The sequence below is a fragment of the Lichenostomus cassidix genome, chromosome 9 (genome assembly GCF_008360975.1).
Source record: "Lichenostomus cassidix isolate B80296 chromosome 9, HeHo_3.0, whole genome shotgun sequence".
Classification (NCBI taxonomy): Eukaryota; Metazoa; Chordata; class Aves; order Passeriformes; family Meliphagidae; genus Lichenostomus; species Lichenostomus cassidix.
Window position 1 is genome coordinate 5,909,388 of NC_139490.1, and position 23,097 is coordinate 5,932,484.

The window sequence follows — 23,097 nt, forward strand, 5'->3', positions numbered from 1 at the left end:
CATTAGGTTTGTGGTATGAGCACTGCAACACAGTGGAACAGGGAACTTGATCTTTGATGGATGGATTTTTGATATGTCAGAATAAAAATTCCTTCATCCACCATTTCTTTTCACAAGTGCTACCCCAGGTCTGCTTGCACTGAAGTAATTGGGAATTTGCCCTCAGCATCACCTTGAGTTGGGCCCTTTGATTCTCTAATTGGGAAGGCAGAACACTCAGTCTGAGCTGTTGCCAGTCCAGTGAAGTCTTGAAATGTTCAAGAACACATAACACAGAAAACTCAATATACAGCATTCTTAAGGTTAAAGTCAGGGTACTCAGCATCTAGAACAAGTCAGTAAAACTGTGGAAAAAAAGAAAATAGTCTGCTGGAAGTACTCAACCTCTATAGAGACATCTTGACACTTTTTTGAGCCCAAAATCTTGACTTGGTAACTGAAGAATTAATCTAGAAGCAGAACATTCTCACATTACATCTATTAAGAAAACCTCTGTCTTTATTAATCCTTCACCAAGCCTTTCTAACACCAATTTGCAGTTAGTCAGATGAACAGGAGAGCCTCTGCACTGCAGAACTCCTGGGTCAGCTTTCCTTAAGGACAAAATACTAACTGGGGCATCATCATTTTCTACAGAATCATCAATAAATTCCTCCTAAATTATCCTTCCATTACAGCTGCCCTGTGCTGACATCAGCAAACCAAAGATATTGCTTCAACTTCCATTAAATCATTTCCCTGCGAGGTAGGGAACATGGACTTTATGAATACCTGAGGTTGTGGGTTCCTACAGAATTACAAGAATCAGATTGCAACTAAATTCCAGCGGGAAGATTCAGGAAGCAGTGGCATAAGGCACCTACCTGGAATGTTTTGTCCTCTTCACAGGATGGATCTGGGAATTGCTACCACACGAGTGCAATGTGTACATAACACAACACTGCTCCTTGGTTCCTGCATTTGCACTAATGAAATATCAACTCAGTCTGTCTCAGAACCATTAAACTGCTCCAGTACTGCTCCCTCAAAATCCAGCTGATGACAGAAATCCTGCAGTGCACTTGGATTCCAGGTGAAGGGAAGTCAAAACTGGTTTTATGCATGTAAAACAGAGTTTCTCCTCTGTTTTCACTCCATTATGGACACTTTTCAACAGCAAGTTTCAAAATATTAAGATCAATTGATTTTGGCAGCACAATTAAGAAAGCTGCTACTTTTGAGTATAGAGCAAATCAGTAATCCACAAGAAAAAGCAGCAATTTCAACGTGAAGTTTCAGATGCATTAGAAATAAACTGCCCAGGTTCCCTCACTTGGATTATGACATGACCCACAGTTCTAAAGGAATTAAAACATCATTACATGCATGATGGATGTGCACTATTTCACATGTAAATCTAAATGCTTTCACATCTCTGAAACACAATAACACAAACAGCATTGCTCTGCACAAGCAAACTGAGTCACTCAGTAACAGCAGATCTCTCCAACTCGAGATTCCATCCCCATGCAGGAGCTGCTCCCATGCCTCCAGAATCTTCCACACAGCTGGGGTGCAGCTGCAAGCACCACTGGACTCTGCTTCTGTTCCACAGGTGCAGGGGTGAGGGAAAGATGGAGCAGTAAAACATGAAATTAATCAGTTCCCCTGAATGGAAGAGCAGGAAATGGTGTCACCATCCCAAGATCCACTGTGTGCTCACAAAGATCCTGCAGCCACACAGTGCATTACCTCCTGCTGCTGTTTGCATCTTGCCTTACATGAAAATGTGCCAAACTAAATATAAAATAGTGTTCCAGTCTGTCACTTCCCCAGCCTAATGATCTGCAAATCTTCCATCCCAAGCATTCAAAATTACTGGTATATAACATTCAGCCAAGGTAATATCAAAATATATTTTATTCTGGACCTCTTTCAGATCTGATTCAAATTACAGTTGTCAAAGCAATACAATGCAAAGGGAAACTGCAACAGAAAATGTGCCTAGAAGGGATATAAGGGCCTTGGGGACAAATCATTGTGATGTAGAACCAAAATACATCATAAAGTGTAATTAACATGGTCCAGGACAGTATAGAACATCTATATCAGTCTTCTTTAGACAATAATCATGAAAACTGAACAATAAAAGTCCTTTAAACAAGTACAAAAAACTGTCATGGGCTGGTTTACACTTTTACAACAGTTGTAGTTTAACTGGATAACTGAAGAAATGATGCAGACATTTTAATCCAGTGCTATAGGTAGGCTCACAGAATTAGACCCAAAGGATTTGTAACTCCAAATGAAACCATTACAACTACAATGTCAATGTCAGGAGAGAGAGAAAATTACTTCTGTATTCTAGAATTACTGTTCTGCACACTGCAGTCTGTTGAGGACAAGATTGCAAAGTACACTGGACTAGCAACAACATGCAGACTGTTTTCTTGTATTTACCCACAAATGTCAAAAAACATTATGAAGTAAAAATGAATGATTATTTAAAAATTAAAAATAAAAAAAAACGAGAACAAAAACAAAACCATGCCTCAAGTTATGGCCAAGCTTCAAACTTAAAGGCAGAGAAAGCGAATTATGTACTCAAAACTACGGATCTGAAGCACTATTACCACTAAATCTGCAATCCACTCGAAACGGCAGATTTTCCTGGTTCGTCTGCCTCCCACCAGACTGACAGTGAAGACAGTCACACTTTCACAGCTCATGGTATTTCAGAGCTTTCTCTAGAGGGAGAAGTGAGGACTGCTCCATGTCTCTCTCCCTACGGAAAATGTCAGGGATCTCGATGGAGATTTACTGCTGTCTCCCGAAGCTGTGTTTGCTTCTAACATGCCACAATGTTGCTTCTGCTTTCTTCAGGCGTCTGGAGAGTGTGGAAGTGATCCCACCGGGGAATGGCTCTACAGGGCTTTGGGAAGGGAGGAGCTATCCCACTCATCAGCCAAAAAGGAACACTGGGCTAAATGCTGCTCTGGCAAAACTCCAGGGAAACTGAGGCAGCCTGGGCTGGAGGGGATGTGGTTTGTTTTACCCAACTGTGGGCACAGCACAGCCCTGGTGCCTCCAACGCTTACCCTGGCAAGGGTTCCTCATGAAGGGACAGACAACGGGATTTCTGGTGAAGCAAAGACTGGAAAAATTCAGGTCCCAAGGCTCCTCTCTCTTCGCTAAACAGACAAAACCAGACAACCTCATGTTTACAGGCTGAATCCCCCGGTTTGCAGTGGAGATGGAACTCCTTCCCTCAGCAGGATGAAACGTTTCAGCTGCTGAGGTGGCTCTGCTGGCAAACCAGCACTGCCACCCTGTGCCACCCACTGCTCTCCCTAAACACAAAGAACATTTCCAAGGTACAATGCCCCATCAAACGCCCTAGCATGAGGTAAGCAGTGTAAGGGAAAAGGAGTGCTTTTTAAAATGAAAAATCAATTAAAATCGGTAGAAATCTTTGGCCTTTCTCTCAAGATGCATTAAAGTGTCACAAAATCAAGAAACATGCTTCGAAATGCCATGTCGTTCTGACTCTGGTAACTACTACCTCCCCTCCACCCAACCCAGAAAAAGAGGCACTTTTAGTGTTTCATATAAGATTTCCAATCATCTAGTAGACATGCTAAATAACCCTGCACAATGGTAGTCCCAGAATAAACTCAGTTTATCAACATTACAAAGAGTCTAAAAAAGCTTTTATGAAGACCTAGATATTCTCTTAACTACACTAAAAAGTCCACTGGTTGGGAATCTTTACATCGATTTAAAAATGCAGAAAAAGGTAAAGTAAAAATAGAAAAAGACGAACTCTACAGAAACTTGGATCTGGTCATGCAAAAATGAGAAACGGGATTCTGAGATGGATGCACAGAAAGACAGCGAACTCAAGACCAGTTCATTTCTTATCCCATCATTAATTCTGAGCCCAGTTCTTCCTGTTCCTTTTATCCTCTGTTTGGATATTTGCCCATTATCGTGTTGAACTGATAAAAATAGGAATGACTCCATCCGTAAGACCGAGCATGTAATGCACACTACACAAAGTCAGGGCCTTGCTGCCACTTGGCTTCCCCTGTGAAAGGAGCAATTTGGAGATTCTACCTCACCATGGAACACGAGGCCTTTGTGCTACAAAGGACAGTAATTAACATCACGGCTCTGTGGTGCTTTTGTCTCTTTTTTTGGTTGGCAGGATGGCAGAAAGCGGTGTGCTGAGTCGCAGGAGCAGCACTGTGGCATGCGAGGCTGGACAGCAGGACAGCTACGGCCGGAGCCTGGCTTGGGGACACTGGGCTGACCCCAGGGTGGTGGGCACTGCTGGGCTGACCCTGGGGCAGTGGGCACTGCTGGGCTGACCCTGGGCACTGCTGGGCTGACCCCAGGGCAGTGGGCACTGCTGACCCTCGTTGGGGCAGCAGCTCTGTCCGGAGCTCTCAAGCCAACAGAGCCAACGTTCCTGCTGGCCTCAGCCTCTGCCAGCCCTGGCCTAGACACGCTGGAGCTCTGGTGTTTGTTTCTGAGTGTGTGAAGCTATGCTGAAGCAGCTAGAATTACAACAAAAATAGCTGATGATTGAGAAAGAGGAAAAATGGCAATACCCTAAAACATGGCTGTGTGATTTTTGCAGCTATGTCACAGAATTCCACCACAATTGTTTAGATTGGCTGAAAGAATCATCCAATAACTTTTATGAAAATGAATAAACTGTCCATATTAAAATACAAAAGTACTATCAAGAATCACTTCTGACTTTCAGATTTAAATTCAGTGCAATTGACAAATGCATTGCTAAACGAAAAATGCAGCTTAAACATACTCAAAACATTTGTGTCTATTCCTGGGAGCACAGTTTAAAATTATTGCACAGAATTTTTTTTTTATTTTTATTTTTTTCATTAAATGACAGAGGTCAGCCACAGTCATGGACCTCCAGCAATAAAAGCAATATTTCAAGTGCCAGACACTCAATATATTAGGTTTCCTACATATTGTAACTCACAGGGTAATTGCTCTAAACATTTGCAATATGTTCCAAAACCCTAAAAATAGCTGGCACAGAACCACCATGGATAACTGTCTTTATGGATATGACTTGGTGTTGGTTTTAAACGCTATGTATGACAGCAGTATAATCCTGGGGTATATATAAACAATGTATTGTTGACTTGTCTTTACCACTGGCAAATTGCTACCCTACCTTAGCCAAACTCAGACTTGCTTCAAGTCATGTTTTTTTCATGGAAATAGCAGAAATCGATGCCTAAAGAACAATGGTTAAAATGTCAAAGCTGCATTATCTCAATTAAATGAATTTATACTTAACTTGGAGGGGAGGAAAAAAACCCCAAACGAATAAAAAAATAGGTTAGAGACTAACAATCATAAGCCACAAAATTAATTGTGATTGAAATAGTGTTATAAAACTGATAACTTTGCAAAGCTCTGTAATATAAACCATTCCTTAAGTAAAATGTCTGTGACATAAATTTGACAACCTCTCTTTTTATAAATTTACACTCTTGGAATCTTATGCAAGACATGATGCAACCTTTTCAACTACACATACACATAAACACAACCTCATGCTATCATTTACAAATAAAATCACTATTAGTATACTTTTAATCACATGAGCAGAAAAAGGTTTGCCATATACATCTGTCATTGTAAGAAAAATACTTGATATTGTAAACAGAGTAAAAGACACTATATAGTAGTGATTATTAAAAAAATAGCAGCTTACATCTACCCTATATTTGGAAAAAAATGTAGTCACAAGATACAATAAACTGCAGGACTGGAGCAGCAGGGGAATTAGTGCAAGTATTCATCTTTTAAATAAGCTGAATCACTGCTATTAAAATAAACTTGAAGCAAGTCCTCTGTTTAAGATTTTTTTTTAAATCTAAGGTAGTAAACATTTTGCCTCTTAATGGCAGTGTTATCAAATATATGCCAAAGATTTTATTTTAATAAAGAAAAATTACATGAAATACTTTTAATACTGGAGTTTGGTTACAATTATACATCTAAGCTCCTACAAATAATGATGGGCAACTCTCAAAGAAGCTGTGGCATGAACCCTTGTCCAGAAAGATCTTAACCTCTTCAACAAAATCCCCCAGCTATACTTTGCTCCTTTTCACAATAGTGCACAATTTAACCATATTTTAGCTATGGTCTTAAAGCAACAGAAGATGCATTTTTCCTCTTTTTTGTTTTTCTTTTTTTTTTTTTTTTTGCATCCCTGTATTTTTTTTTCCTGTGTTTTTGTGCCCTTCTGTTCTTAAGTTTGGCAGAATTATGTCCCAAATAAGAAATTACTGCATTTCAGCCATGTCACCAGAAAATCAAACATAGCATTATACCCATTACCATCATCCTTCCTAGATGAGAAGGACATGAAATATCACGCCGCAAAGAAGGATTTCTTTCTTTTTCTTCTCTCTCCCTAATCCCTTTTCCACCCTCCTTCCGTTCACAAAATTGTGCTCTGGGAGCCACAAAATGTACCAAACATTATCAGGTTCAAACTACCTCTTCAAAGAATGCATCAAAACATGTTTCAAAGAAACGCCTTTTTTTTTTTTTCCCAAGGTGAAAAAAATATAAACAAGAAACTAATTCACTCCCTTACTTCATGCATCCGTAAACTTAACCAAAACAAAACAGAAAGCCCAATGGTTAAAAGCAAAGGAAAAACTACTGCTGCAGATTTCTGTAAGTCCATTTTCTCTGTACACACAAACTGCTCAACTACTGAGAAGGAAAACAAAAATACCCCACAATCCATGTGAGAATGGATTTAATGGGGGAAGGGGTAATGAAGGCTGCCATTAGTATCTTCTGAATTTGGTATGTATATGGGTCTGCTCTTGTATATGGTATATTTCTCTCTCTCTCTCGCTCTCTTCTGTTTTTCATATCCAAAACCTTAAATGTTATTTTGGGGCACAGCAGATTCCAGCACTTGGTGAACAGGATTCACAAGCTGTGACAAAACTCTGTCATCCTCTTCAGGGTGTAATTTTTTTTTTTTTCCTCTTTTTTTTTTAATTTTTTTTTTTTTTTTTTTTTTATATACAGTATATGTATATATTTCTTTTACATTTGGCTGTAGTGGACTGGCCATGGTTCGATTGGGACTATAGCAGTACATGGGTCAGGGACAGTCATTTTGGCTATGTACACATTCATAGTCGGTCCATGGCTTCCAACTAAGAGCGCTATTTCCGGAGGTCTAATACACAAACCTGCAAAGAGAGAGACACAGATACAGCAACTGCACAGCAACACAGGGCTTGCATTCTATGGGAAGGGTCTGAGCAAAATCTACTGAGCAAAATCTGAGCGGGGATTGTGTCAGCTTAACCTTCTATCTATTAACGATGAGTAAATCTATTAACGATGAGTCAATAATATCAAAATGATCAGGTGAGCCCTTTATGAACCCCCACCCAGCTAAGGGCACTGCTGCCTCCAGAATTACTATCAGAACAGCAACAACATCTTATGTAAGCTGTTTGCCTGGTATTTAATACTGTGAAGCTGAGACTTTACTCGAATCTGGTTTGTAAAAATATAAAATGAAATTAAAATACATGGACAAGTACTAAAATGGATCAGAAAACGAGTTTATGGTGTACAAATTCCAGTTTTAGTCTTCTCAAAGTCTCCACTAAGTAGTGCTTCTGGGTCTGTCAGATATCAAAATCTATTAGTAAAACAGAACCACACACAAGCTGCAAGCACTACCAGCTGCAAATGCATTTAAAACCAAATGGATGAGAAGGGCTTTCACTAGCAAACAATATAGAACAATTTAAGCCCAACATCTTTTAAAAATCAAAAACTAAATGAAAACAAGTTTATTCCAAGTATAATCAGCCTCTTGGACCCAATTAATTGGAGGACTGTAAAGGTTTCACAGCATGTATAAAAAAGGGTCATCTGGGGGGGAATGATAATTTCTACTCAGGATATGTCTTGAGCTTTTGTCCTTTTATGATATTGCCTGTACTTACAAGACTAAAATGGAATGAAAGACCAATCAAAAAATTCTCTAGGATTTAGACTTCTTAAAATCCAGAACTTCTATTTGCTGTTTTGAACTCTAGCAAAACAGTCTTACTTACCAGTATGGAGCATTCAGGAGGGAAACGCTTTGGCATCTGTGTTAAGATACCACCTGAGACATTGGACTACTAAGCTGCCAGAATTGCTTTTTGCTCACATTTGCTAAAGGAAGCTACAGCACTTCACAACACAAATTCCCTTATCACACTTTATTTTAATTTTGCTTTTTCTTAGGTTCTCCTCTCCTTTCTTTGCAAACCATGGCAAGAGAGAGGCAAGCAAAGCCCCAGGATTGTGCTGGTTATGAATATCAGCACATCCCCATCTCCCTGCAGCTCTGCAGGACAGGGTCAGAGCAGCCAGGAGGTGATGCTCCAACACCCTGCTGTGAAATGTCACTGTGGGCTTGCAGGATTACTTAAACATGATTTTATTCCCTGCCTTTTCTTAGCAAAGTAAGCAGACTGGTATTTATATATAGCTCCTGACATTTTTAGGAACCTTTTAATTACGAGCATTTAGAAACCTGCACTTAGTTTTGCTGTTGAATGCAATGCAGAAGGTATTTAATTCCTGTCATGCATTATAACAATATCACCTGCAACGAGCATTTTCTCTTGAAAAGGGCAGAGAAAGAAAAACAAATTTGTTTCCAGACCAGCAACACTGAACACACTAAGCCCCAGCAGGAATACAAAATATAAATTGGAGGTATCTCCAGCTTTGGAGGTTTTTTGAGGGTTTTGAACAGTGATGCCTTAAACTGGAATAGAGATATTCTCCTTTCAATATCACAGCATGGTTACAGGTGAAAACCTACAGGTGAGCTGGCTCTATTCAACCTTCAGCAAGAGAAGGAAATTTTGTCTTCACTGTTGGTTAAAATAGATTCCCAGAAGATGTTTGTTATTAGAACATCAAGCCAAGCAACACTTACTGAACCATCTGAAGCACTTGCTCCAACTTTGTCTCCTGCTGCATTCCAGCAAACCTCAAAAATCCCTCCTGTTCCCCGATAACTGTGAACTAGGGCACCTGTCTAAAAAAGGAACAAGACAAGTAATTAATACAACCAAATCAAAGTGAACAAGCACAATTTGTACATGTAAAAATTCCCCCCCTGCTTTTAAAAGCTGAAATTCTCAGAGGAGAGTGGTTCAGGTGGGACTTGTGAAGAGTCTCAGCACTGTGTCAAAAAATGTGACACAACTGTTGCATGCTGAGCTCTTTGTTTGACAGGCAAAACTGGGGATGGTCATGACTACTTCCAATTACTAAAATGAGCCTTTTAAAAATAAATACCCAATTCCCAGTAGCCAGAGACTGCATCATGCCTAACAACAAGGTCTGTAAACTTTCAAACATAACAAGCACTTGTTTTTTGGCAGAAAAACAAAACAAGCAAGGGTGTCCTTTTTGAAAAAGTTACATAGAAACACTTTGCCATCATTATCTTGCCTCACTTTACATTCTCTCGTTGGTCACGGAAATTCAATGAAACAGCTAATCAGATTAATATGTCTACAACCAGTCATCATTTTTCACAAAAAACCCCTGTTTTATCATGAATTGAAAGTTCAGAGTTAACAAGTACAATTTTTTGGAATGAGGGGTTTTGTTGGTTAGTTTTTGGTTGGGTCTTTTTGGTTTGTTTGTGGGGTTTTTTGGTAAATAAAGATAATGTAAAGACAATTATTACTTCACCACAGGCAAGCATTCCAAGTGAGAAATTAAATGTACATCCATTAACAGAAGTAATCTTAGGACAAGGAGAAAACCAGTGTGTTAGCAATGGCAAAGCTCTTTGTGGCTGAAGTATGATGGAAGAGCAAAGGCTGGAAGGATAGAAAAGACCAAAACACAAACTTCTCAACAGAGAGAAGAGCTATACCTGTGTATTCCAGATGTGTACACATTTATCAAAGGAGCCACTGGCCAGGTACCTGCCATCAGGACTGAAAGCTACACTGTACACAGGTTCTTGATGTTTTGTCAGAGTATGAATACAAATTCCTCTGTCTACATCCCATAACCTAACAGTAGAATCAAAGGATGCACTGTCAAGGAAAAAAAAACCAAGAGATTAATTACATCTCAATTCATTGTATGTTTGTTGCTAATATAAACAGAACATGATAAAGTATCCTATGTGCTTCAAAACATTCTGTGAAGCTACATTTATAGAGAGTGAAGCAAAAATAAGGTTTAATAAGCATTTAAAAGCAAGATTAAATAGTACCTTGCTAACATAAGATTGGCATTTGGATTATTTGTTCCTGGTCCTGTAGGACTCCATTTGATAGTATAAATTTCTTTGTTGTGTGCTTGTAAATCATGGACACAACTGTCTTGTTTCATACTCCAGATCTGTGATAAAAAGAGAAGAAAACACAAATACATTCAGTACAATATAGTACTAAAATACATTTACATCTTTCTTCTGTATCATTTACAGGCTGATTGTTACCTTTTAGGCCACTCAAAACATTTGCCATGATTGCTAGGTTTCTATGGTAATTATGCCAAGTATTATTCCAGGACCTTTCATTCTTTGGGTTAAAAGTCCCCAGTGAGGTTAATGAGTAATAAAGGTGCTGACTATAGAAACCAATCTGCCTGAGTTTAACTGCAAAACCCTTGAAAAGTGCAGAGATGAGAGCAGATGCTGAAATGAGAAGAGCAATATGTAAATGTTCATGCCTGAGTTGATAAAATATCACAGTCCTATTTTTAAATGAACTTCTTGCTACACAGACTGAGTGAAATAAAGGGATAGTAGAGAAATTTTCTGTTTTCATACAAATCCGTAGATGCAAATATCACTATGGCATTTTCCTGACTTATTAGCATTTGCATTGCCAGATTTTAGTGTTCAGTACTTCACAGAGGTCATTAGAGGACTCCAGCTCCTATATGATTAGGCTCAACAAACAAAGTAACTTTATTCTATTAAGAGTTTACATTGCTCCTACAGAAGGAATTTTGGAAGGCTTTCATACCTTTTCCTACATGTGAAATTTGATATGGCAGACAACCATCTGAATGCTTTTTTAATAAATGCGTGTTTTAGTAATTCTTTTATCTCACCTTTTGTTAGAAAAAGCTAACAGGAGCATGTTTAATCCCAACAGTATTTAAGATGCAATTGAGGTGCATGGTTAAACAAATGGTGCTTTTCAGAACTGCTGCTTCCCTGAAGAGGAAATTGATTTTCAATGTGCAGACAGAATTGAAATTGTATTTCCAGTTTAAATGGATGGGATCAAAATCTAGCTTCTCTTCCCAAAACTAGCATAGATGAAAGAGTCAGCTGCCCTAGAGAACATCAAGTTGTAGATAGAAACTAATCAAGTAAATAAATCACTAGGTCCCTTCCATGTGCTTCAAAACCTGATATTTATTTCCTTCTGCCATTGAAAAGTGATCCACAGGTGATTAGTGATGTGCAGATTTATCCTCAAGCACTTTGTGTTTGAGCTAATCCTGAACAAAATGATACCATTCTTTCCAGCCTGGGCTCAATTTGAAAGAGCCACCAAGAGAAGTTAATTGCTGAATCCCACAAATGCTGACACACTCCCAGTTGTCACCTCTACTCACAGAGAGGCAGCAGCAACAGCTCGAGCTCTAGACTGGAATTCATCACTCTGGACTTTCAGCTGTTTAAGTATTAAATACCTGGCTTAAGCTGGCTATTTTGACTCCATCCACTGCCAGTGGAGAACAACTGATGCTCTCAGGGGTTTACTCATCACACTTGACTTAAGACACTTAACTTGGGAAAGGATAACTTGCTCTTCAGCAGTGCTAGACAGTGCTGAGTGGAGATGTCTAGACATCCAGCTTTAGACTGGAGGCTTAATGCTTAAGTGTTTGTATTTAGATAAGGTGATTTCCCTTGCCAGAACCTGACCCTGTGCCAGCAGGAGGGATATGTGGCTACTCATTCAGCCATTCCCTGATTAAATAACAGTGAGCTGGATGGAATTAACTGTCCCAAGGGCTACTAGCAGGACAGTGCTGTCAATGTACAAATTGACATGAAACTGTACCAAGCACAGTGCTAAAGCTCCCAGTAAATGGAAAACATCTGTACCATGGAAGCAGCACAGGCCTGTCAGGCATGAACAACCTCATTTCTGCTGGTGGCATTTTTATAAGGATCTCTAGTGTGCCCTGAAGTCACATGTGTAAGTTGCAGTGTCCTCTGCACTCTCCAGTTTGCCCCAGTTCTACAAGAAAGCACATTGCTAGGAATCATTTGGAGGACAAGTGTAGGTGTGATTGAAAACTGCAGAATGACTCCTGATGAACTGGGAAAATCCAGAAGTGCACACAGCATTTGGAGAAACAACATGCCAAAGATTCTGACTTAGAAGGGGGAAGCAGAAGAAAACCAGGAAAGGAGGAAGTCACCCATTCTTGTATGTGTTACATGACATGCATTCCAACTTTTTCTCTTAACCAAAAGCAACCATCAAGCATGACAGCTTAATGATTAATGACCTGATTCTGTAAACAGCTAGAAGCACCTAATAAATCATGCTCTGAGTCTCAGGCTGGCAGCCTGTAACAAGTTCTCTGGACCAAAGCTTGGCTCTGATTAACAAGGATTTCTAGGATTGCCTAACCTTGCTATATTAATAAAGAAGAAATATTGGACAACAGGGAAAATATAGTGATACTGCTGGACTGGGCAGGCCAATGGTGTGCATTGCAGAGTCCTACAAAGACAAGGTTCAGCCCCAGAACCCCCATTACCTTTAGAGTCATGTCATCAGAGCAGGATGCCAGCAGATTACCAGTTGGATCCCATTTGATTGCATTTACTTCATTCTAAAATTGAACAATCAGAGTAAGTTGGAGTCTTCCCTTCTGTTACAAATGACAGCTTACAAAAGATAAAGCTGGACAGTAGTTATGAGTATTTGCATAATTGTCAGGATTTTAACACTTAATTTTTATTCATAGCTTTGCCTTCAATAACAACAGCTTTTTGCTACCCATTTATCACATTTCCCATGCATACTTGTACATCATGTGGCAAAGCCTTGAAGTTACCATGTTTCTTCTTCTAAAGCTCACTTTTGCATCCTGGCACAGGTAAAAGCAGCTGCACATGGGGGTGAGAATTGTCGTGATAATCACAGAGACTATGATCATCATAAGACCTTAACCACAACCACCCATGTGTGCACCTACAGCCAGTGGCCAACCATTACACAAGTGCTGGATACTGGTGAATTTACTGGGCCCCTAATTTCTCACTAATAAAAACATCACAGAGCAACTCCCTTTTCCCAGTACTTACTGTGTGACCCTGGAAGGTTTTGATGGGCCTATCTTGTCCTAGTTTACAAACATGAATACACATGTCTGTACTGCAAGAGGCAAATGTGTTGTTACTCTGCCAATCAACATCTAATGCTGGTGCTGAAAGAAAAAGAAATATATGTAAAGCTGTAGTATGCATTCTACAGGAATTTGATGTGCAAATTTAGCATGCATCACTTTAGAACAAAAGCCAATAGGAAGCAATCATTAATTTTAATTCTGAAGATAAACCCTATGAACAGTAAGAAAGGCAGCCAAAACAAGTCTTACGCAAAACAGAACAAAGTTTAATGTAAGTCATTGTAATATGGAACATATTTGAAATCAAAGTTACACAGAAGACAGTGCAGCAGGACATCAAGCTGTAGTTAAGCCATCTATAAATAAATCTCAGGAGTCAGCACAAGGAACAAGTTCCCACAACTTCACACATCATCATGCATGAGCTCATCTGCACCAGCAGCTCCTGCTCACACTCAGGGATGGCAGCCAGGGAAAGGTAAGGGTTTATTTCCTTTCTTAATTCCAGCACTGTAAAGTGTCGTAACTTGAAGCCTAATCATGGGCAACATACTCAATTTGATCAAGCCAGCTATTTATGGCAGATAGCACAGAGAACTGCTTGGAGTAAATCCTGAGTTGATGTTTTTGACTGCTGTCATGCCACTGGAAAAGTGGTGCGGAATAAAAAGTGGGAACAAGACACGTTTCTTAAAGGCCCTTCAATGACACGTCTGTTATCCCCTCCATTCTGTTTTCCAGCTGATTCTGGCAGGATTGCTCAGCATGCAGCCCACAAAGCAATTTGTCTGACCTCCTGCACTCCCACCCCAGCTGGCCAGTGAACAGCTTTCAGCTGGTTTGTGACCAAACAAACTGGGGACAGCAGAACACTGGGATACAGGGTGGGATTACTGTAGCAGGAAGATGACAAATGCAGTCCTTAGGTGATAAACACAGATCTCTTGTGGGCCAACCACGTGATTTGTCTGCCCCGGTACTACAGAAAGTCAGGAATACTTGGATTATTTATCTCTCATGACTTTCATGGAACTGCAATAAAACTGTGACTTACAAAATCAGAACAAATCTATCTTTGTTTATATTCTCTCATATGAGAGTCAGTAACCAAAGACTATCTCCAAGATTTTTAGATGATGCAAATAAGCACCATGAACATCCGATTTTTTAATTTATTTCAATAAGTAACACTTTCTTGTCTTTTCAGATGACAAACCTGAATGATAAAATCAAGACTTACCAGAATGAAAAGGAAACTGCTGCTTGGCTTCGCCAGTGTGGGCATCCCAAATAATTGTGGTCTGTGTTAAACAGATAAATAAACAATAAACACACTTGTACAAATTGCTGGTTTACCCACAACTACCACCACTCACAAGTACAAGAGTACCTACCCTGCTTCCCATCACCCAAACCTGCTCCTGATTATACATTTCTAGTTTTCTCCAGTACTAAAGGAAATAGTAGTAGATGTACAGACAAGAGTAGAAAATTTAAGATTGCATTAGAAAGGTGTTTAATCACAACATTTCGGGGTCTAGAGGGAAGAAGGAATTTGTGGGCTTTTAAATAGATTTATCCCCTTAGTCCTATTTATATTCTTGTAATCCATTCCACAAACCTATTTTAATTTCAAATACTTGTATATTCAAATTGTAATATCAACTACTCACTTGTCCCTAAGGAGATCTTATTAACAATTAGTCACATACTGAAAGATTTGAGGGTAATTTTGTTCTGAGTGGTTCTATGCCAACACTTGGATAACCTTCCAGTTAAAGAAACCTTATATGACAGAATTAGTATCTTATGGATCACTATATTGTATGCCAATATCCCTGACCTACCTTTATGATCAATGAAAATTTTGATACCAAATTCAATGAAAGCATGAACTGACCACACAAATACATTACAGAAAAGGAGCCTAAGCATAATCTCAGTTTGTCTAAGAAGTTTTATTGACTGAAATAAGGCTTCTATTTCTTCCTTAATTATTTTTCTATAAATGAAAGCTGTACCTCCACAAATATTTAAAAACTGGCATAACCATCACAGCTGCCAGAAGACTAAACACATCCTTTCCATGCTTTGAGACATTAAAATTTCCTTCCTTTGTGCCAGCACAAGCATTTATAAATCTGGCTACTAAAGCAAACCAGGTTAAATGCGTGCAGGGGAAAAAAAAATCCAAAACAAATAAAGGAGAAAATTTACTACTTTACAGTGACACTGCCAGTTTTAAGTGGTTGTACTGAGGTTGCAGTTTGCCACTCTCACTAAGAGAAAACCTGTGCTGACTTCTGCACCTTCAATCAGTTACAGAGGAAAAAAATCAACACTCCTTACTCTTGGAATAACCTATTTATTCTCTGAATTCACCTTAAGTCTATTTCTCATTGCTCTGTGCCCTTTCTACCATTCATAAAACCTCTCACACTAACAGCAGCTCTGAATTGAGAGACCTTGTGAGCCTAGATTTGTTTAGAGATGTGGAATAAAAACACAAACAATGAGCTCCATAGCATTACACAGCTAGCACCTCCCCAGTTACATATATCAACTTTCCTTATGTTCCAGCTCTAAACTTTTTAATCATTCTCCAGCTTGGCTAATACCCAACTCAGCCTGAACTATCCCTCTAGCAGAACTTTTTTACCTGAGGCTTTGCACGATGCTTCACTAAATTTTAGATGGTTTGGTTTTACAAAGGTCTAATGTTTCTGGTTTCAATGCACTTACTTTCCAAGTCAGGCTAACCTAAATGGGAAGAGATCCACAAACACGGAAATCTAAGAAATTAAAATATCTAAATAAATTGCTACAAAACCCAAGGACACATTGCTAAGCACAACAAGATTTTTGTAAGCACATATTTACATCCCATGCCTTTAGTTTCATTTACTTACTTTTCATAGTTTTGCTATTTTGCTTACAGTTAGATTACAATGGTGAAGGAAAGAATTTTAATTTTACCAAAGATTATCTCACCTTGTCCACTCCTGCACTTAAAATGAAGTTTCCTTTCTTGTTCCATTTTAACGCAAATATAGGACCTTTATGTTGCCCTAAGGTGCTGGCAAGATTACCTGAAAATTTATATTGATATGAATACATTAAAAAATAAAAAACTATGCTGTGAGCCACAATACAGGAAAATATATCATAAATTAAAAAGTATGTTGCTTACCATCTTTAGTCCATATCCTTGCAAAGCCATCATAAGACCCAGTTGCTAGAAGTGTACCTTCACTCTGCCAGCAAAAAGGTTATTTATTTATTTTTACTGCATAACTCAAAGCTAAAGAGGACAAAGGCAATTAGAGATAGAATAGATCTGCATAGGATTTATGATTACAATTTATGATTACAACTTATTGAGAAGAAGTACAACAGAACAAGTCACAACACTGCTCGAAATAGAAATATTTCAAGTGCTGCCACAGAGGACACCCCTGCTGTCACTTCAAATTTCCCTATGAGGTGTTGTAAGCACAATTCTCCTGGGAGTATCTGGAGCCCTGTCGCTGCACTTACGTTCCAATCCAGCGATGTCACGTCCTTGTTGCTGGGTACATCCTGTCCCCCTTCCCGGATGCAGTGCCGAAGCACCAGCTGCGTGGAGCCACTCGTGCTGTTCTCACTGAGGTTCCATATCCGTGCTGTCGAATCACCAGATCTGCACAACAGCCAGGGAGGAGAGAAATCCTGCCCTTTAAACATGGCTAGTTCCATTTATTTTATGTGTATTTTAGTATATGGCATTATAATGATTATATAATATGCAATGTGCAATTTACACTGGATTATTAATACACAATGTAGTGTTAGGATGCAATATATTATTGTAATATATAGTGTGTATAATAATAGGTAAAATAATATAGAATACATTGTATGTAATATATAATATGTAATATATTATTGTAATATATAGTGTGTATGATAATAGGTAAAATAATATATAATACATTGTATGTAATATACAATATATAATATAGCAATATATAATGTGCAACATAATCTATTAGAATATTATATCACATATCACATAAGTATAATATAAAGTATCAATACTCTCCAAATAATAAAAATATTATTAAAATTACTACTACTATAGTGAATAATGCCATTTAAAACCACTACTTTCTAGAGAGCAAACACTGTGGCATTTGACATTTGGGGCAGGTGTTCCCTGAGCCTGTTGCACTCCCCATGCAGTATTACTATTATTACTATTACTACTACTACTACAGCGAATAATTCCATTTAAAAGCAGTATTTTCTACAGAGCAAACCCTGTGGCATTGGATGTTTGGGGCAGAGGCTCCCTGCTGCCCTCCCCATGAGCACAGATGTTCATACACATGGTCAGTGCACATACCCTGAGGCCAGAAGGTCACTGACGGGATTCCAGGCACAGATGAACACTTCGGATTCGTGGCCACGCAGCACCACTGCCTTGTTGGGAGGGATTTCCACATCTCCATCTACTTCCATCATATCCGTGTGGTTATCTGCATTATGGGAAACAACAGTAGAGAGAGGTGGATTTTAGTATTTTGGGACATTGTGACTGCTGTATGGTTCAGGTTCTTCTGGGATGAGTGTGAGAATTCACCATTTATGTGATTCAAAAATTTGACAGAGCTGTCACGCTCTTTTATTTTTTCAGTTCCAATTAATGAAGCACTATAAACAGATGGGGAGTTTCAAAAATGTGAGAAAGCTCTTCGCCCCTGTAAACCTTCACATCCAAATGGATTTAATTTTGGAGCTTCAGAATTGAGGCCAAAAGTTAATTTTTTGCTATGCTAAAAAAAAAAAAATGCTGTTACAAGTACTCAGTTTTTCAGGCCCAATACTGCATAGTACAATATGTTACTAGTCTAGCTTGTGCTTTAAAAATACATTTATAACACATTCGTTTTCAAAAACTTCTCTTTTCACCAATTGCAGTCAAACAGGTTTTAAAGCTACATCTCAGACACTCCATTTACAAAATGCCTTTAATTAATATAATCACATTTGGTGACAGAGCAAACTGATAACCAAGCTTCTCAAACTTCTTAGGCAATTACCATGCAATTATGGCAGTGTAACTTCCTGCATGGAATTGAGGTTGCATCCATACTGCTCTGTAGAACATACTGGGGGTAATTCAACTGACAAACCAGTTTTTTTTAGCAACTAGCATCAATCATTTTCCATTATTAAAAATAAATTCTGATGAGTGCAAATGCAAAACACAAGAAATGCTGCACAGTTCACCTGTTCCATATTTATTCACTGTGGTTAAAGAAATCTTTTCACAGCTATTGCTTAATTTAGCACTAATTCAGCATTCTGTCAGTGTTTGTACTTGTGAGAAAACAGAAAAGGCTATTAAAACATGCGTGTTTTTTCAGAAAGAGCACCACAGAAAGCATAGCTTCAGTCAGAGGATCGATGCCAGTCTGCAGTGCTGTGCAGCCAGCAGGGGTTGCTGGTAGATCACATTTAACACTGCCGAGATCTGAGGTCTACCCTTCCTCTATCCAGTTCACAGTTATCAAGGAAATATTTTTTTGAGATTTTTAAATGAAAGCATCAAAGTAGAGAGCTCAGTTTTTTCAGCCAAAGACTGTATTTCCAGCTATTTATCATATATACTAACGAAAAAAGCCTAGTAATAGCAGGCTGTAAAACTTGATATTATAATTCTCTCAAAAACATCATTTCTTCAGGTGTTTTTACAGCAAGAACTGTAACTCCCACTCTTAAATGTGCAATTCAGACTTCCAGGAGATTTTCAAAATCACAGTTCAATGCCTGACCCAAACTCTTCCATACTAAGCCTCATTTTAAGGTATGTTCCTTTGATCAGAGATGACAAACAGAACTCATTTATTTCACCAACCACAATTAAAATGGAATTTGTGAATAAACCCAAACCTGAGAGCAGTCTCATCAAGCAGTTTTGAATATTGATAAAGGAAACAAGGGACACAGGGCTTTTCCCAGCAACCCTGACCTCAGCATGACAAAAAAGCCTGTCCTACTGTGAGCTGGATACAGCTCTGGGATCCATGGGATTAACACAATCTGTTAGGAGGAGTTTGCAGAGCTTCACAAGCAATGCTCAGTTTTAACCAGCCGTGGAACGGCAGACTCCCATTCCTTGTACAGGAATGACTGATTTTTTTTTCTTTTCATGGAAAGGTCCTGTGAAAAACCTTCAGGTGATGGAAAAGAAGCAGTACTGGGAGTGAGACTGGTCACAGTAATGTTGTGAATTAATGAATTCAGAACTTTGCATCTCCTGCAGCCCCAAAAACTGGGGACAGCCAAAGGTGAGACACAATCTGCTCAAGAATCATCCACGACGAAGGAATTCCCTGCAAGCTGAAGGGTTACTCCAACCTCTGCACTTTTACCTCACTGTCTACAAGCTCATACTATGATAAACGACAAGGAAATGCTAACACAGGTGAAGGCCATTTCTGTCTCAACTTACTTGCTATAGTGTGTGCTCCGTTCTCCTCTCCATTTGCAGTATTTTCTCCATTTTTCGCTGATCCCTGTTGGTTGGTGGCAGCTGCAGCTGCAGCAGCTGCTGCCTGCTGTTGTGCAAGTTTGTCTCTGTAGGCCTGTTGTCTTGTCTGTACCACATCAGGCATCACTGCATCTATCAGTGAGAGAGACTCTATCGGCCTACCATCAAACAAGGTACCATCCTACATTACAGCACAGGGAGAAAAGAAAAAAAAAAAAAAAGAAAAAGACAACACCAAGTACAAATTAACATTATGGGCAAAGATTTTGAGCAAAACTGAAGAAAAATATTTGATTTCATATAATAAAGCAGTTTACATATGGTGCTGGAAATGATAGCTCATCATTGTTGTGGTCAGGATTGGAATTTTAGTCTAAAGTTAAGTGGCCACCACAAATGTGCAAAAAAAGCCACTGCAGGCCTCTGGGAGAGCCTGTGGAATCAAAAGTTATTTCCTTCGAGTTTGTGGAATTGTCTGCTAAAGCAAAAAAATTCTGTAAGCTATCTATGAATATGATTTCAAACATGAGTGGCTGCAGCAAAATCTAATGGTTTGTTTGAAGAGAGAGCTGCAAACATTGCAACTCGGGTCACTGACTTGTGAAGTTATAGTCTTATTAGACTAATACTTTCCATAAACATATTATCTGGAGAGTTGACTAGTTTTCTTCCTTTTTTTAAACAGTGCTGGCATGCTTTCAAACAACAAGGAAGAATTTCATCCTGAAATGGACAAGACCCAGTTAAAAATACCCTTATACATATGCTAGGGCTTTGTAAGGATCTATTTTTAGGAGCTAGAAGGATTCCTTGCAATAAATAGAGGGTCTCCTTCTATTCCTATCACTCGCCTTGTTTTTCTGAGGCTTCCTAAGGGAAAGGATTTGCTTCACTGGGACTGTGAAAACTACACAAACAGCAAACATAAGGGAGACTGGAAAGTGAGCAGAATTAATGGGAAAAAAAAAAGTTTCCTTCTGTAATCTAACTGACACATAGAAAGGCTTCTCACCTTCCAGGCACAAATGAGAATGGAAATTGAGGGCGAGTGTCTGCAGCATCAGGCAGGAAGATACATAGCTTTCTGTACTGCTGGAATAACCATTTAAACATCAAATTTAATAGATCCTGCTCAAGATGAATTAGCCAGCAGAGGCAAAAGGCAAACTGGCATATACCTTCAGCCTTCCTGCCACAAATTCAGACCCTCTCTCTCCTTGGAAACCTTGCCTTTGGGCTCACATTACTTCAGTGCAACGACACAAGAGCCCAAACAAGAGCTGCACAGTGCTCTCCCACCTCCCTAGCGCCAGTCTACGAAAATAAAAAACAGAGATTGCTGGTCTCAATTATTATCTTATTGCACTTGTCTGGGTGTACTACAACATTATAGTAGGGTAAAAACTCTACAGACAACGGACCTTTAACAATGAGCCAGAACACCATGCCTGGTGTTGTGTGGCTGCACTGGGCAGAACCCCCACCCAGCTATGTCACTCCATTCTGGTTCCACCACTGGAGTCATGGTGAACACCAGCAGTAAGGAATCTGAAGTAAAAGTAAATAAATAGGATACAAGAAAGTTAAGAAAAAATACTAACATTCAAACTTACTGCAAGCAAGGACACAATGCTCCTGCAGGCAAAGCCTCCTTACCTCATTAATACTGACTTCTGCCTCTACATACTGCAGACCTTTCTGGATGATGGAAATCAAAGCAGCTGGTGGCACCAGAGCACCATTTATATTAGACTGGCTGATATGGCTCTCTATACCAAAGGTAAATGCTGAATGGGAAAACCCTAAAGACAAGGCAAAGACATCAGAATTGATTTATAGATACACAACGCTACTTGCTGTACCACGGTAGGACCTTCTGTTTAAAACCTGAGCAAATTATACAAGTATAATGCTATAGCATGCTTCTGAACAACCAAAAAACTTGTCAAAACACCTCAATTCCCTCACAGTTTAAGTGTACAAAAAAAGAAAAGCAAAGTTCATATATAAACACAACAATTATTAATTACAGTATCAATGGCAAAACATTTGTGCATGAGTCAATATAAAATATACAATTCACTATAGCATTTAAATATGTTTATATATTCACAAACTACATGTATATATTGTATCATATGTAGTATTTAATTAAAAAAACATAAATGTCCAAGACACAAGACTCACTCGCTATTTTTACTCACTGATTTGATACCCATGAAAGTGAAGTGGATCTGTATGTGAACAGAATCAGCTCATGGTACAATGCTGTCACAATAGTGTATGCTCTGGCATTTAGAGCTACATCAGCACTGTGCACCGATTAAGAAGTGGCAAACATGTTATGGTGCAGCAATGGCAGTTGCTTGCTATTCATTTGATCACCCTGAAATAGTGAATTTAAGCTAGAAAAAAATAGTTGTTTCAGCAAATTAACTTTACTGTCATGGCACTTTTTCTTAAACCACTTTATTTTTTTTCTCCTTTTTCCTGTCAGGTACGCAAGAAGCTGCCTGCAAACTTTAAAGGAAGATGAAGCAATTTTGTAAGTTTGGCTTCTGTGACAAAAGCAATCTGCAACTGGAATAAGAACATGTAGTAGTTTTCAGTAAATTCAGGCGGAAAAATGAGGGTTTGCTTTCTTTTGACAAGCAGAAACTGAAAAAGTCTGCCATCTACCACTGCTTCTGGTGCTTCTCTGCCTCAGTTTGGGAAGTCCATGAGCAGTGGGCATATGTTGCATCAAATGCATTTTCAAGAAGCCTGAAGCCACCCATCAGCAATCACTAAACAAAACTAAGAATCAGTAAATGTTGAAGCAGCAAGGTAAAATATGCAATATGTATTGCAAAATAAAAATATATGTGTATATTTTTTAATATATTTCTATGTATATACATTAAAGCTGATCTCTTACACTGCTGTCTTAAGACTGGAGCTTATTTTTGCTTTAATATGCAGACTTCTTTTATGTATTGCTGAGATCATATTCCCTCCTGCCAGCTGACAATCATCACTTGTTCATTTACTAGGGCATGCCCTGACTTCCAGTCAAATCTTCCCATTCTAAATGTAGGCTGTGTTAAGCAATCAATATCACAGTTGTGAGTAAAAGATGATGTTGTCTCTTACTGAGC

The 23,097-nt window shown here is 38.8% G+C and overlaps 1 protein-coding gene across 5 annotated transcripts in view; it reads right to left on the reverse strand.

The window, feature by feature from the left end:
- Window positions 1-1,881: 1,881 nt before the first annotated feature.
- The window catches only part of TBL1XR1 (TBL1X/Y related 1), a 107,961-nt gene continuing 86,745 nt past the window's right edge, over window positions 1,882-23,097 (reverse strand). For all 5 annotated transcript variants that reach the window (XM_085069064.1, XM_085069061.1, XM_085069062.1 and 2 more), the window contains 13 exons: window positions 21,617-21,762; window positions 19,922-20,141; window positions 17,810-17,942; window positions 16,963-17,104; window positions 16,616-16,679; window positions 16,417-16,514; window positions 14,666-14,726; window positions 13,382-13,503; window positions 12,832-12,906; window positions 10,310-10,437; window positions 9,962-10,127; window positions 9,008-9,109; window positions 1,882-7,247 (listed from right to left, as the gene is read on the reverse strand). In XM_085069064.1, the coding sequence (XP_084925190.1) occupies window positions 7,221-7,247; window positions 9,008-9,109; window positions 9,962-10,127; window positions 10,310-10,437; window positions 12,832-12,906; window positions 13,382-13,503; window positions 14,666-14,726; window positions 16,417-16,514; window positions 16,616-16,679; window positions 16,963-17,104; window positions 17,810-17,942; window positions 19,922-20,141; window positions 21,617-21,762 (1,484 nt within the window). In that variant the 3' untranslated portion in view covers window positions 1,882-7,220. The remainder of the gene's footprint in view (window positions 7,248-9,007; window positions 9,110-9,961; window positions 10,128-10,309; window positions 10,438-12,831; window positions 12,907-13,381; window positions 13,504-14,665; window positions 14,727-16,416; window positions 16,515-16,615; window positions 16,680-16,962; window positions 17,105-17,809; window positions 17,943-19,921; window positions 20,142-21,616; window positions 21,763-23,097) is intronic.